Source organism: Nomascus leucogenys, chromosome 21 (genome assembly GCF_006542625.1).
Source record: "Nomascus leucogenys isolate Asia chromosome 21, Asia_NLE_v1, whole genome shotgun sequence".
NCBI lineage: Eukaryota > Metazoa > Chordata > Mammalia > Primates > Hylobatidae > Nomascus > Nomascus leucogenys.
The window spans coordinates 78382487-78397858 of NC_044401.1; the positions used below are offsets into that span (position 1 = coordinate 78382487).

Sequence of the window (15372 nt, forward strand, 5' to 3'; positions counted from 1 at the left end):
GTCAAACTGCGTAAGTTCAACATTTACCAGATGGGTAATCAGAGATAACTGTTCAAGTTTTCTGTAATTCAAGTATCCACAACTGTAAAACACATAATAATACTTACCTTATAAAGTTGTTACAAGTATTAACATTTATGTAAATTGCTTAGTACACAGTTAAGTCCTCAATTAAGGTTAGCTGCTATCATTATGATTAATATTATTAAGAAACATCGCTTACAAGACTGCCGATCTAACTTTTATGGAAAGTAAAGGAAAAAAATCAGGGTGCCCAAATCATATTTCTATTATCAAAAGGGATTCTTTGGGCCAGGTGTGATGACTCAAGCCTGTAATTCCAACACTTTGGGAGGCTGAGGTGGAAGATCGCTTGAACCCAGGAGTTCAAGAGTAGCCCGGACAACCTGCTATACCGAGAGTATAGCAGGTAGACCCTGCCTATGCAAAAAATACAAAAATCAGCTGGGCGTGGTGGTGCATGCCTGTAGTCACAGCTTCTTGGGAGGGTCAAGTGAGAGGGTTGCTTGAGGCTGGGAGTTGCAAGCTGCAATGAGCTATGATTGCACGATGCACTCCAGCCTGGGTGACAGAGTGAGCCCCGGTCTCAAAAACAGAACAAAAGGAATAAAAGGGATTTTTTTGTGTCTCTCAACATGGTGACCATTAAAAAAGGTAATTCTGGCCAGGCCCGGTGGCTCATGCCTGAAATCCCACCCTTTTGGGAGGCCAAGGTGGGTGGATCACTTGAGGTCAGGAGTTCGAGACCAGCCTGGCCAACATGCTGAAACCCTGTCTCTACTAAAAATACAAAAATTAGCCAGGCATAATGGTGCACGCCTTAATTCCAGCTACTCGGGAGGCTGACGCATGAGAATTCCTTGAACCTGGGAGGCGGAGGTTGCAGTGCGCTGAGATTGTACCACTGCACTCCAGCCTGGGTGATGGAATGAGACTCTGTCTCAAAAAAAAAAATAAAATTTTTTTAAAAAATAAAACAAGTAATTCTATTACATATGAGGAATGGAACAGCAACTGAGTGACAGAGACTTGTCCTCAACAGGCCACAAAGTTATTCTTGTCACCAAAAAAAAAAAAAAAAAAGAACTGTAATTTGAAATATGCAGCCACCAAAAATACTAATAGGAGAAGAAAATAGAATGAAGAGAAAAGCTGAATGAACTGTTTCTGGCCCATCTGGATCCTCTGGTGCCAAATAAGAGTGCTTTCTGCAGGAGAAATGGTCGAATGGTGCTAGAAAGATGCTCTCTGTGCACTGAGTGACTGTCTAGGCTTTGGGGAACCAGAAGGCAGTTAACACTAATGCGGAAAATAAAAAAGGGAAATCACTATCTGGGTTTCTGCAAATTCTAGGTGGTCATCCTGAAGCCTGGAACTAACCCCCACTGTTTCTCAAACAGCCTCAGAGAATGACACAGAACATGACCTGCTTTGAAACAGTCTGCCCTCTCTTTGCATAAGAAAGCGATGAATTGAGGTAGTGATATTAGCCATGCAAAAATCATGTAAGTATATGAATTCACCTATCATTCTACCTCCCCTCCAATTATGCAGCTTATGTAAAATGATAATAAACCATGGAATTTTTTCTACCTTTTACATAGAACCAGGACGGATTCACAACCAGCCTAAAAGCCAAAGCAGCCTGTTACTCTTGTGTTACTTCAATTCTCTGAGTTACTTTACTTCTCATAAAAACTCATAGTGTCTCTAGGTAGCATCTGCCTGCCTTCCCATTCTTTCTGCTATTCCTTCTTTATTTACAGCAAAGGAAAGGCAAGACATGACAGAAAAATCAGGAAAATTGGACTGATTACTTTGTCCAAACGTGAGCCACTCAAATGAAGACAACTAAAGATGTTGAAAAATCACCTCCACTCATGACATGAACTCACTTGATAGGACTACCAAAGTCAGAACTGAATGCATCAAATGTGAGAGCAGGTCTCTGATTTTCTCCGAGAAAATAACTTCTTAAAATCATAGGAGAAGTATTAATAAAGACCCTCTGGAGACAGCCCAGAAAAAGACCAATCAAAATGATTAAAAAGATGGAGAATAAATCCTGTGAGGAAAGGTTAAAGGAAGTGGAATTGTTTAGCCTGAAGAAAAGGCGAATAAGGAGTAATTTCATAAAGCCCCTCATATGTGGAAGACGCTGACCAGCTCTCCTCCATGTCCAGAGAAGACCAAATAAAAGGAAATTGGCTTAAACTAAAGCCGTAGAGACGTGAGTTTAATAGAGAGAGACATTCCTTAACTTTCAGGATGACTTTTTAGAGAAATGGACTGGGCTGCCATACATCGTGAATTAGACCGGAAATTTTCTGGAAGAGACAGCCATCTGTCCCGAAATAGTTTAATCTCTGAGATGCCAGAAAAGAATGGCCTGTCTCAGAAAACTGTCTCAGCAATACGACTCTGAAGTTTGTTTATTCTCTAGAATACTTGCTTCTTTCACAGCCAGCATTAAATTCTCCTAAAAAGTTTATTTCTGAAGCCTCAGGAAAGAACAAGTCACATAACTGTAAAAATCAGGCAGGTTCTGAATTTAACACAAAAATGCTTTCACTTAAATTGCTATTACAGCTTAATGACATGCTATGGTTTAAAAGCATGGTGGCTTCCTTGTTATTAACTTAACTTGTCCCAAGATTTTGAAGAAAGGATGTGATGGTTCTGGGAGTGAACTGATGACCTGAACGAGATTATATTGTCAACTGGAACACAGTTGCGCTTGACAGTTATACAAAAGGGGGAAAGGAGGACAGGAGGACAAGCTTAGCACACTCATCAAATGTCCTTCTGTGGGTTGGCGGCATTCACTAAAACCCTGTCATTTTTCTAAGTTAAATGAAAATCGCCAGTGGCCTGTCTCTTTGGTAACTGGCATGCTTGGCCAGTGAGTTAAAAACCTCCAGGAGCCTCGGATGGTGAGAGGAGTCTACATTTCTCACTTTGGCAAGTGGGCAGTGATGAAATCTACTGATATATCATTACACAGCAACTTCAGTCTGTCCCCGGACCCTGACCCTTGCCTTGGACCTCCACTTTGTTTGATTCCAAAAGGTGCCATAAGCCCACCATGAGAAAGTGTCCCCTAGAGTTGTGCAATATGGAAATCAGGCTGGAGCCACAGAACAAACCATACAAAGTTGTGTCTTTCTGGGTCTTTGACCGGTCCTATGTTTGGTGCGTAATCTGTTCTACTTTTCTAGATCTGGTTAACAGCTAAACAGTGATCCTTGAAAAATATATATGAGATCACGTCATGCCTCTGTTCAATACTTTTTAACAGCTTCCCATCTTTAATGGTGGGGCCCTTATGATCTGGCTTATGCCTAATTCTCCAAATTCAAAACCCTCACCCCTGCTACCTGGGTACAAAATCCTGTTTTTAAACCCTTCTTGCTAAATGTGTGACCTTGGTCAAATTATTTAATCTTTCTGTGCCTCAGTGTCTTTATTTGTACAATGGACGTAGCAGTATTACCTATTTCCTGTGGTTTTTGTAACTATTCAATGAGCCGTGATATATAAAATATTTGGAATAATTCCTGGCACACAGCAGGTGCTCAGTAAGTACTATCACTGCTGTCATTATTATTTTATGAGGAACGTGGTAACTACAACTGTACTCTAAGCTTACAGCAACTGTAAAATGCTGTATCAACCTTCCCTTCCTTATCCCCCTTATATTTATGAAACCTATGACATGCCAGGTACTTCTTTAAGTACTTTACAGACATTATTTTGGTTTCCAACTTCTTTTTAGCTGAAAGTAATGACATTAAAGTAGCATTACAGAACCCTCTTATTATATCATGCACACTAGCAGCCAATATTTACTGAGTGCTTATTACATGCAAGGCACTGTGCTGAGACTGGTATGTGCTTTCTCTCACTTAATCCACAGAAATCCCGCGAGGCTGGTGGTAATATTATTATTAATAGCAGTATTAGTATAAGTTTTATTGACTAGTAAGGAAATTGGGCTTAGAGGCATTGAGTAACTTGCCCAAGGGCACTGATATGGTTTGGATCTGTGTCCCCACCCAAATCTCAGGTGGAACTGTAATCCTCAATGCTGGAGGAGGGGCCTGGTGGGAGGTGATTGGATCATGCGGACGGAATTTCCCCTTGCTGTTCCCGTGACAGCGAGTGGATTCTCACGAGATCTGGTTGTTTAAAAGTGTGTAGCACCTCCCCTTTCTCTCTCTTCTTCCTTCTCCAGCCATGTGATGCATGCCTGCTTCCCGTCAGCCATGATTGTAAGTTTCCTGAGGCCTTCCCAGTCATGCCTCCTGTATAGCCAATTAAACCTCTTTTCTAATAAATTACCCAGTCTCAGGTAGTTCTTTATAGCAATGTGAAAATGGACTAATGCAGGCACGGGAACCAAGAGGTGAAGTAAGGCTTAGAATAGCAGGTCTGTGTGACTCTATTTTGTATGCTCTCAGCTATTTCATGCCACAGGCATAAGAGGCCTTAGCATTATCCACCGAAAGAGTCACACCGCACTGGAGAAATGGATGCAGTGATAGTATAAGTCCTGAAACAATTCCCTTTAGCTAACCCCAAGGCCATTCCACACAGGGCACCCTGCATCAGCAACATAAATCTATCTATCTTCACCCTTCTGCACTCTAAATAGAAACTGCCAATAGCCCAACAGAGAAAGAACTGGGAGGCAGGAACAAGATAGCAGGCCCAAGGAGGAAATGCTGTCCACCTCCCAAAGCCCTCACTTTTCTTGGCTGATCCGTTGCCACAGCAGGGTAATAAACACACTTGGATTTCTCTTGACTTTAATACAACTAATGAAGTCTTTATCATTTAGTAAAAATAAATGAAAGTTTTTATTTCTATAATATTAAACTGACTCTTAAACTTTTGAAGTAAATGTGTAAAACATTTCTTTCTTTTATCCCTGCTTGGGGATTTGTAATTGCAGTTTAACTGGTGCCGTTTCAAGAACAATTTTAACCTTGAATTGCAAATGTGTTGGCTCGAAGTGTATATAAATCATTTCAACTTAGTTTTTATTATAAAAGTATTACAGAGAATAATTAGTTTTTAGTCTGTCGGTTCGAATCAAAGGCAAGTTGAAATCTATTCATGCCATTCGTGTATAGTAAGAGCTCCTGTCCACAAGACTTGGGCAGGGCGCCATTGTGGATGAAAGGGAGAAATGAGAGAATACCAAAAGTAATATAACTGTGAGCCATTAAAAGGCTGATACATACAATAGTTTAAGGGATGGGCATATAATGGCAATTAAACAAAACCAGGGTCCATTATTAGCACAGTAAGGAACCCAAGGATACTGACTAGAAACTGGAAAATCTCACCTAAGATCATGGAGATTATTTTAGCTTCACCACACATTTGAGGGATGACAGGGCAGGTCCTGTTTGTTGCCTCATTATTAAACAAGACAATGATAATGGAATATTAAATTCCCAGTAATCTGGAGCATCAAAAATTTTGCTTACTGAACCACAGCTGCAAACATAAAAGCTAAGAACAGCTAGCTAAACGCAGGGCCATGCCCCTCCTGTGGCTACAGTCAGTTTTCCATGAAGGTCATTATAGAAAGGGCTTTATAGAAAGAAAAGGACTTCACTGTAATTAACAAAGAAAGCCATCTCTTTTGGATTAATATGGCATCTTCACCCCATCATTAAAAAACCTCCTTCATTCACATGCACTGCACGTCATGTGTTGAAATAGAAACGTTCTGAATTAAGTGACTCACCAGTTGTCGTGGCTTTGAGATAAACCTTACAGCTGTGACAGCCAGTAGCCACATGTGGCTATTCCATTAGAAATATGGCTAGCCCTACATTTGCAGTGATAATATTTTGGATACATTTGATTAAATAAACTATACTATTAAAATTAATCTCACTTGTTTCTCTTTACATTTTTTATCATGGTTACTACAACACTTTAAACGACGTGGTTTTACTTCTACCAGACAGTGCTGCTTTAGAGACTTGGTGATCATTTAATACCTGCAACAGCAACAACAACAACAACAGCAACAACAACAGCAACAACAACAACAACAGCAACAACAACAACAACAGCAACAACAACAACAGCAACAGCAACAGCAACAGCAACAACAACAACAACAGCAACAACAGCAACAGCAACAACAACAACAGCAACAGCAACAACAACAACAACAGCAACAACAACAACAGCAACAGCAACAGCAACAGCAACAACAACAACAACAGCAACAACAACAGCAACAGCAACAACAACAACAGCAACAGCAACAGCAACAACAACAACAACAGCAACAACACAACAACAGCAACAGCAACAGCAACAACAACAACAACAGCAACAACAACAACAGCAACAGCAACAACAACAGCAACAACAACAACAACAGCAACAACAACAACAACAACAACAACAACAACAGCAACAACAGCAACAGCAACAGCAACAGCAACAACAACAACAACAGCAACAACAACAGCAACAGCAACAACAGCAACAACAACAACAACAGCAACAGCAACAGCAGCAACAATGCCTAATACCTCCCAAGCACTTCCTGTGATGTGCATTTTATACATATTCTAGTCTAAGCATTGTATACATATTCCATCATTTTCCATCCAGTCAATCTTCATTGTGACTCCATGAAGAGGGTATTATCATCATCATGTTACAGATGAGAAAACTGAGGCACCAAATAGCAGAGTAATTTGGCCGAAGAACAAAGCCATAAATGGAACCCAGGCAGTTTGCCTCCAAAGCATGCAGTCTTAATTTCAAAGAGCTGCTCTATTCTTTCTCACAGATACCTTTGGTTAAAAAGGGTCATGCTATTAAACCTTTTCTGTCCACTCCTGCTTACTGTCAGAAAAAAAACCAAAAAAATCACACATCTAAAGGTAAACAAAGTAGATGCAGTCAGACTTATTTATTGCCTTTTTGATAGCACCCCCTACAAGCACTCAAGTAAAATTCATGCTGGGGAGAATCATAGGCAGTGCCTTATTTTAACCTACAAGATGCAAACAGTCTTGGAAAGGAAGGCTTGGGTTAGTTGCCTATGGGCAAAGAACCATCATCTGAGAAGCACTATTCTAGAAGAAAACAAATTCTAGTTAACTGGACTGAAAGCTAATCATCTTCTATGACTGATCATGAACACGTTGCCTGCAACCATCTCCATGTGTTGTCCGGCTCCTCTGACATCCCACAGAAGGGCCGAGAGTGCTGCCATTTTGTTGGGGTGACCCATTTTGTTTGGGGGACACGATTTTGGCCTGATATTTTCAGAAGATGTTTACAGGGGCCACGTAAGCCATGCTGACTAAGTGGGGAATCCCAAACCAATGTGGGGTTCCATTAGCAATGCTGTATTTTAATCTAGATTATCACACAAGCCAGAGGTACAAGTGCACTGGCTGGCAGGGCTGACCTGAATGCCCAACTACACTCACAAAAGGGAACAAGAGAGGAAAGATTAACGTTTGCCTGTATGTACTCTAAAAGGCTTCAAAGAAATCCACATCATACAAGTCAACACTTTGTGCTAACCGTTATATTTCATGGTGAATATGCTCAAATTTTCATTGAGTGCAGGCACCCATGCTGGATGACAGGGAAGAAAAGAGAGAATACAGCGACTGTGGAGAAGTAGAAGAATGAGAGACTAGGAGTGTTTTCTTTCTGTCAGAGGCAGACATGGAAATCCTGACTACTTGGCTTTTCCGAATTGGCTGTTCGCCTTTCTGAAATGAACATTCTGTGCTAACTTCAGAAAGAATGTTGGCAGGGTCAGGGTGGGAAGGTCTGAAGCGATAATACTTGGATGGTGAATGCTTTCCTTTCCAAGGGCTGACACAGCTGTGACCTCCACAAAGCCAGCCAGCAAGGATCCAGTTTGGCCACATGAATATGAGCTGTTTTCCTCCCTTGGGAGAGAGAGAGGGACACATGAAGCAGTGTCTGATAAAAGTAAAATATTATCTTAAGATGGTTTGTAGCAAATAACCTGGAAAGCAAATATGATTTGATTTCTTTTCTATTTCCCTGCAACACAATACCTAGAGAGAAGTTATATATTGGAATGCAAATCCAAATCTTACATTATTCCTTCTCTTTGAGCGTATGGGTGGCAGAGAGTGGAACAGTGAGCAGATATTTAAAAAGCACTTTCTCAGAGCCCCAGTTACAAAAATGGTAATCAAAATGCTTCTAAAAGACAAACACTTGGCAACACATCCAAGCCCCAAACTCTGTTTTTTGTTTCAAATCTGGAGCTATAATGAAACCCAGCATATGTTAATGGTCCTTATTTCTCTCCAGCTAATCAACGACTCTCTGACTCTCCTTACATGGAATTCTACGTGAAAAGTAGCCAAATCAGTATTCCTTAACTTCATTATCTCAAATCTTTCTCTTTTTTTTTTTTTTTTTTTTTTTTTGAGACAGAGTCTCACTCTGTCATCCACACTGGAATGCAGTGGCGTGATCACAGTTCACTGCAGACTTGACCTCCTAGACTCAAGTGATCCTCCCCCCTCAGCCTCCCAAGCAGCTGGGATCAACAGGCATGTGCCACCACGTCTGGATAATTTAAAAATTTTTTTTTGTAGAGATCAGGGTCTCGCTATGTTGCCCAGGCTGGTCTCGAATTCCTGGGCTCAAGGGTTCTTCCTGCTTCACCCTCCCAAAGTGCTGAAATTACAGGCATGAGCCACTGAGCCGTAAACCTTTCAATCTTTCAAGACAAAAGTATTTATTAATTGACAAAAAAGGATCTTGAAAAAAAAAACTCTCCCGCCAACCCTGCATATATAAATATTTGGGCTGTAACTTTATTATTATTTTTTTAATGAAACAATGTTGGCATCATCATTAGGAAGAAAACTCATTTCTTATTTCATTATCTCCTTAAGGCTGGCAGATCCTGTTCTGAAACCAAATCACCAGTCCTTTCTTTATTGTCAGGGTCAGATTAAAAGGAAAAAAAAAATCTGAAAGTAAAATGACTGCCAAAACAGCAGTGAGGCCAAATAAATTTGTTCAGCCTGGCCTTACATGACCTAACTTGGTTAGGGGGATAGTGTCTCTACTGCCCCTACCTTCTTCTAGGGAACCTGCCCCATTTACCCACTGACAGGTAACACTGGATGTTTCAGGATGCTATCTGGCACCTCTGATGGCTCATTCAAAGATGGACATGTGACCCAAGGCCAGCCAAGTAGTTGGTTGGCCAATGTCTATTCAGACCCACCTACTGGAATACTTGACATAAGACCCAGAAGGTCAACTGGTACTAGAACAATCAGACTGGAGGAGGTTGTCGTTTCTATGAAAGACATCCTAAGTACCTTTCAAGTTTGGACAGTCTTGCTTAATGGATCAAATCCACTTTCTTACAAATCCTACCCATTGTTCCTGGCTCTGTTTTTGGGAATAATGCAGAAGAAATGTGACACTTTTTGTAATTCAATCCATGCTGAATTTTGCACAACTAACATGTCCCTTCTAAGAATCATCCCCAACCATACATTCAAACCTCATGAGGTGATTTAAAGACCTCTCATTGCCCAGATGGTTCCCCTTCCTCTGACACTGCCTCAATCCTATCTCCAATTCATCAGTTCCTACCCACAGTTAACTGCTCAGCCTAAATCATGCCGTCCCATGAAATGTGCTCAGGCCACACTCTGAAGGAAGCAGTACAGTATAGTGGTCAGAAACATGGGTTTTGGAATCAGGCAAACCCAGGCTCAGTTTTTGGCTTCATCATTCATTAACCATGAATCTTTGGGCATGTTACCCAATCTCTCCATGCCACGATGTTCTATGTGAATACCCATCTCTCTATGTTTGTGTTGCCACTGATTAAGCTGATATGTATAAAGTGCTGAGTAAAGTACATAGCACACAGAAAGAACTCAATCAATGATATGTTTTATTTCATTTCTCCATGTCCACAAATCTCTTTCTTTTCTGAACTGTGGGTAGGCTTAGTGGTCAGAGCATGATCTTTGGAATCAGACACCACGGCATGGTTACCAGTTGTGTGATTGCAGGCAAATAACCTTCTGTGTGGCTCGATCTCCTCTATAAAATGGGGGTAGGCACAGCACCTTCCTCATAAGACTGTAGAATGGGGGTACAAATAGCATCTACCTCACAAGAGTGTTGTTCATGAAGATGAAATGGGTCAACATTTGTAAAGAGCTTAGAAGAGTTTCTGGCACAAAAGGTCATCATCATCGAGGATAGCTATTATTACCTCCTCAAGATTGAATACCTAAACAATACTCAGATTTGGTGCCTGCAATTCTCTTTAGTGAGTTAATTTCATTTGCAGCTAAGAAACCACGTTCTATAGCTTGCAGTTCTTGGGTTCAAAAACATGTTTGTGGGAAAGACTGCAGGAATCAATGAAGTGCACAGGATCAAGAACAAATTCCTTACTGGTATACTCTAGCCATGCTGGATCGTTAAGTCAATACAAAACAAGTAAACACAGAAACCCCACTTAAGAAGAATATCTACCTGATGGTAAGAGATGGGGACGGGTCTCCGGAAGACTATCCACTCCACTATTTCGCTACACGGTGGTGTGGTCAAGGAACCTGTGTACCGATAATAGCTGCCCAGGGATGCAGGCAGGAGGTCCCGGAGGACGAAAGGATCCAGAAAGGTCTCCTTCTCTGTTTGGGGAAAAAGGGAAAAGAAAAGCACAATGGTAAGTCATGCCATTCCAAGCCGCAGACACAGTCAACACCCTCGGCATGCTGGTGCCACATCACAAGCCTTATGTTTGTTTATATGCTGAGAAGCACTAGCATTTGGTGGTGGGAGAGCCTAAGTAAACAAAGCAGCATTTCCCAGGGTGTGTTCTGAGGACACCAGTACCACAGTATATTTCAGTAAAAAACAGGTTCCATGATAAACATGGTTGGGCCACATTAAAGTCCCTCTCCCTTCCCCAGGAAATAGACAAAATACTCTAGCATACCAAAATCTCTGAGAAGTCTTGCAGAAAAGAAATGGGCTTGACTTTGTTTAACCCACCCCTTCCCAATCTTGTTTCATCATAGAACTCTTTGCTAATTATCTATGAACACATAGATAATCAGTGGAACAAACTCTGGGACACAATGAGAGAATCATTATGAAAAGAAAACTGTAAGTCACCAGTAATGTGCAATTCCAAAGCTGGCTACATTTCATTATGGTTTCAACCAAGTCCTTTCCAAATTGAAGTGAAGCCCAACCAAGGCACAACTAGAAACTTAAAAAGAATGGCCCCAGCAACCAGCGTTCTTTTTACAAACGTGGAGGTGTCTTCCCTTAAACAGAAGAAATGATATTGAAGGTCAGACCCAACAATGAAAATATGACTAATCTATGAGGAAAGCAAGGCATGGAACGGGTTAGTGTCTGCTCAAGGTCACACAGCTCCTAAGAAGCAAAGCCAGGATGTGAATCCAGGTGTCTTGACACCAGAGACTCCACACAGCTCTGACTCAGCCCAAGAAGGCACTGAGGTTAGCTAGGTGAAAATGCAGGGGTGGGGGCAAACAAGGTGAAGAAAAACACTGTACGCAGTAGAAACAGCATGAGCAAAGGCCCCGGGACAGGAAGGAACAGTGTCGCAGAGAAGATGAGGAGAATGTCTTATAATTCTCCCAAGCACACCCAGTAAACTGTCTAGCTTCTTTCATGAGTCAGAGAAGGTTCTAGTCTCTACATACATCTCCAGACATCTAGTCTTGAGTTTACATCTGGGATTCTCTCCCCTTCCCTGTTAGAGATGCAGTAAGACTACTGGAGTCCTGTTCATGGGGTCCCTTAGCTCCTTCATGGCTTCCACCATGGGCCCTGGGAACAGGGTTCCAGGTGACCTCATAGACACACCTGAGCCTACAGAAATATTATTCCCAAGCCTCATACCTCCTCCTTCCTTCCTCTTCTCATTTTCATGCAGAACAACTAGTGCAGGCATTTGGGCAACTGTGCATCCCCAGACTCAAGAAGTCTGTGTAACTAGGGGATAACGCAAAAACCCAACAGGAATCAACTATATTATAATTAAAATTGCAATTTCCTTTTGGAAAAGATTAGTTGAAGAAGGCTTAATATTGATTTAGCTTCGCCTATATGCCAGGCACTATTCTGAGTATTTACATGTTGCAAACACTTAAACAGCACTTACTATATGCAACAGGCCCTGTTCTAAGAGCTTTATAAAGATTAATTTATTAAATGCTTAAAATAACTCCATGAAGTTAGTCCTATGATTATCCCCAGTTTACAGAGCCGGGATAGAGAAACAGGTAGCTGGGTTTAGAATCTAGGCTTTTATTATTCACATCACTATGCTCTCTTAGTTCACAACTCTCTGAAGTATGTGCTTTCTAATACTCATTTTACAGACGTGGAAATCAAGGAATAGAGAGGTTAAATAACCAAGCCCAAGCACTAGTGAACAGCGAAGTAACAGCACTTATTCGTGAGGCTCAGAAACCTTGGCTGATTCTCAGAGAGGTGTTCAATTCTTCTTTTTCCAAAATAAAAATTTAGGATTAACCAATAAATGCAAAAGTCTTCAAATCATAGGGTTCTATAATCAAAATTACAAAAACAATTTCTGTTGTACAAAAGGCTAGAAATAACGGAATTGCCCCTCCGCCCACTGGCAAGTCTGGGCTTTAATTTAAACCTGGTTACCAGCAGCCTAATGACAGGGGAAACCTCTGCAAGCATGCTTGGCGGGGCCTGGTTTGGCCGGGAGAAGAAAATATTTTGGCCTTTGCTTGCTGCCTCTGAGCTTCCTGGGCTGTGTAAATAGTCAACACAAAGCCCCAAGCGATAGAGGGTGTGGGTAGGGCTTGGCACCACCAGCTGCAAAACTGCCACCTTCATGTCTCCCTCATGTTGTAGGCGAACTTGGAGTCACACCGCAGCACACCAACCTGCCTTAGGATCAAGGGATCCAGGCCGAATGGCTAGAGAATCAGAAGAGTTTTCCCCTCAGAGCCCAGTCCAACATTACGGTTGCAGTTAAGCATGCTGTATGCTCACAGGAAGTGACAAGACAACCCCGGCAAACCCCTGGCAGCCAAGCCCTCATCTAAACACACTCTAGGAGGAGGCCATGGCTTTAAAGGGCATCAAAAGATAAAGCAAAAGCACCTGCCCCACCAACAGGAGATTAGATTTCAAAGGGGAACGCTGATTGGGCAGGGTCGGGCTCTTATGTAAGTTCTCAGATGGGCTCATGGATTGAGCAGGCATGATGGAAAGTGCGTGTGACCCCTGCTGCAAACTCAAAAGGGCCTCTCTGTTCTTGACCAACACCAGGGCTTCAGAGGCAAGTTCTGGCTTTTGCTGATCAGCACGTGCAGTCAGATCGGTGGCGAGGTGGGTAGACCCGGTACAAGGGACAGAGGAGGAGGGCCTGGCTTCACTGCTTATTCATTCCACCACTATCGCTGCCATTGAATCTTAGGACTTTGTGATCTGGAAGGGAGTGGGACAGTTCAGTGGCTTAGTTCAGTGGCTTTGGAGGCCAAAGGATGGTCACTTCAAACAAAATCTTGCTCAAGACCCCAGCAACTCAAATAAGTTAAGTCAGCCCTGGTGGCTGAAGCTGAGTAGGGGATCCAGGGACACTTTGAAAACCATCGATGTAGTCCAATTCTTTGACTTTAGGGCTGGATAAATACAAGACCAGGATGAAGTAAAAGACCCAAGGTCAAAAACATGTGAAGAATACAGACACTCACATGGGACTATTTCTCCAGGGACTCTGAAACAGTATGCCCGGAGAGCAGGAAACATCACTCAGTGCTGAAAACCGACATCTAACCACTGCCTGCAACAGCACCCCCAGCACTTGTGCATTCCTTCAAGGGTTGCTGCTGGAGAACAGGTTTTCAGCCTGCCCAGGTTCAAATCCCAACTCCGCTATCTGTGAGCTGTGTGAGCGTAGGCAAGTTATGAAACCTTCCTAGGCTGCAGTAGTGAAGATGATAAATAAGTCAACATAAGAAAGGGGTTCAGAAAGAGCTGGGAACACAGTAAACATCTCATACGTGATAGATATTATTCTTACTCTAATTGTTATTACTTTTACTATTATTCCTCTAAGCTACCCATGTTTTGTCATGTACTTTCTTTAATGTTTTGTGCATGTCTTTTTTTTTTTTTTTAACTGGATTACTGCTTGTGCCCTTCAAGGCATCCCATGTTAGATACACTGTCCATCAGCATACGCAGTCTAGGTGAGCGCTTTCTTTGCCAGAGCTCCAGTATGGGCTTCGAATTAACTGACATTTGATGGCTGTGTGACCTTAGGCAAAGGCCTTAACCTCTCTGAGCTACTTCCATCATCTGTAAAATGGGAATAATGAGAATATTTACTCTCAGGGTTGCTGTGACAATTAAGCAAGTTAACAGACATAAGGGGCTTGGTATAGTTCCTGGCCCACTGTAAGCCCAGATTTTTCAAGGCAAGCATGTGGCTGAGCACAAGCCCAGGTGAGGTACAGTCTGGCTCATTTTGGGTTTTAAGCTAGGAATGAGCAACCGTTTTCTGTAAAGTACCAAAGAGTAAACATTTTAGGCTTTGCAGGCCAAGAGGTGAATTTGAAGATGTTATGTAGGTACTTAAATAACAAGCACACTTTCACAATCTTATTAACTGTATTTGAAACGCTATTAATAACTGAGAACAATTTTCAAAATATATATCTACTTAATGAGAATAATATGATTCTTTTTTGGGGGAATAACATTTCACTTAATCGGGAATTGAATGTAAAAACCATTCTTAGCTCAGGGGCCATACAAAAATAGACAGTAGAATGGATTTGGCCTTCGGTCGTATTCTGCCTGCCCCTATTTTAACATAAGTGTTGGGGGTGGGAGGTGGGAAAGGAATCCCACGTATCAGAAAGTCACCTTGATAGCCATAGCCAGACTTGTGGGGTGGGGGGAATTTGCTATATGTTCAGGTGCCCCCATTACTAAATGCCAATGCATTACAGAATTAACATGAGCAATACATTACAGAATTAACTCTTGACTTTTTTCCCCATCTCAGTTCAAGTCGAACAGCAGTTTGCAGCGATCTTTCTGAAAATTTCATTGCCTGCTCAGTCCCACTGACAGTGCTCTACCGATAAATGGGGTGCTTGCAATGCTTAATTACAAATTAGAAACAATTTTAGAAATGGTAGCTCTATATTTCTAGTACTGTCTACTGATGCCAGCTTAAGCCACTGGGGCTCAACTGGCCAGACTCAAGACTGGTAGTTCCTGAGTATAGCCACTGGGAAGAAGAAA

At 41.9% G+C, this 15372-nt stretch overlaps 1 protein-coding gene across 3 annotated transcripts in view; it reads right to left on the reverse strand.

Annotated features, from left to right (window-relative positions):
- PTPRG (protein tyrosine phosphatase receptor type G) overlaps window positions 1-15372 on the reverse strand; it is a 743963-nt gene that overhangs the window by 134105 nt on the left and 594486 nt on the right. For all 3 annotated transcript variants that reach the window (XM_003273634.3, XM_003273635.3, XM_030802031.1), the window contains exon 7: window positions 10573-10730. In XM_003273634.3, the coding sequence (XP_003273682.1) occupies window positions 10573-10730 (158 nt within the window). The remainder of the gene's footprint in view (window positions 1-10572; window positions 10731-15372) is intronic.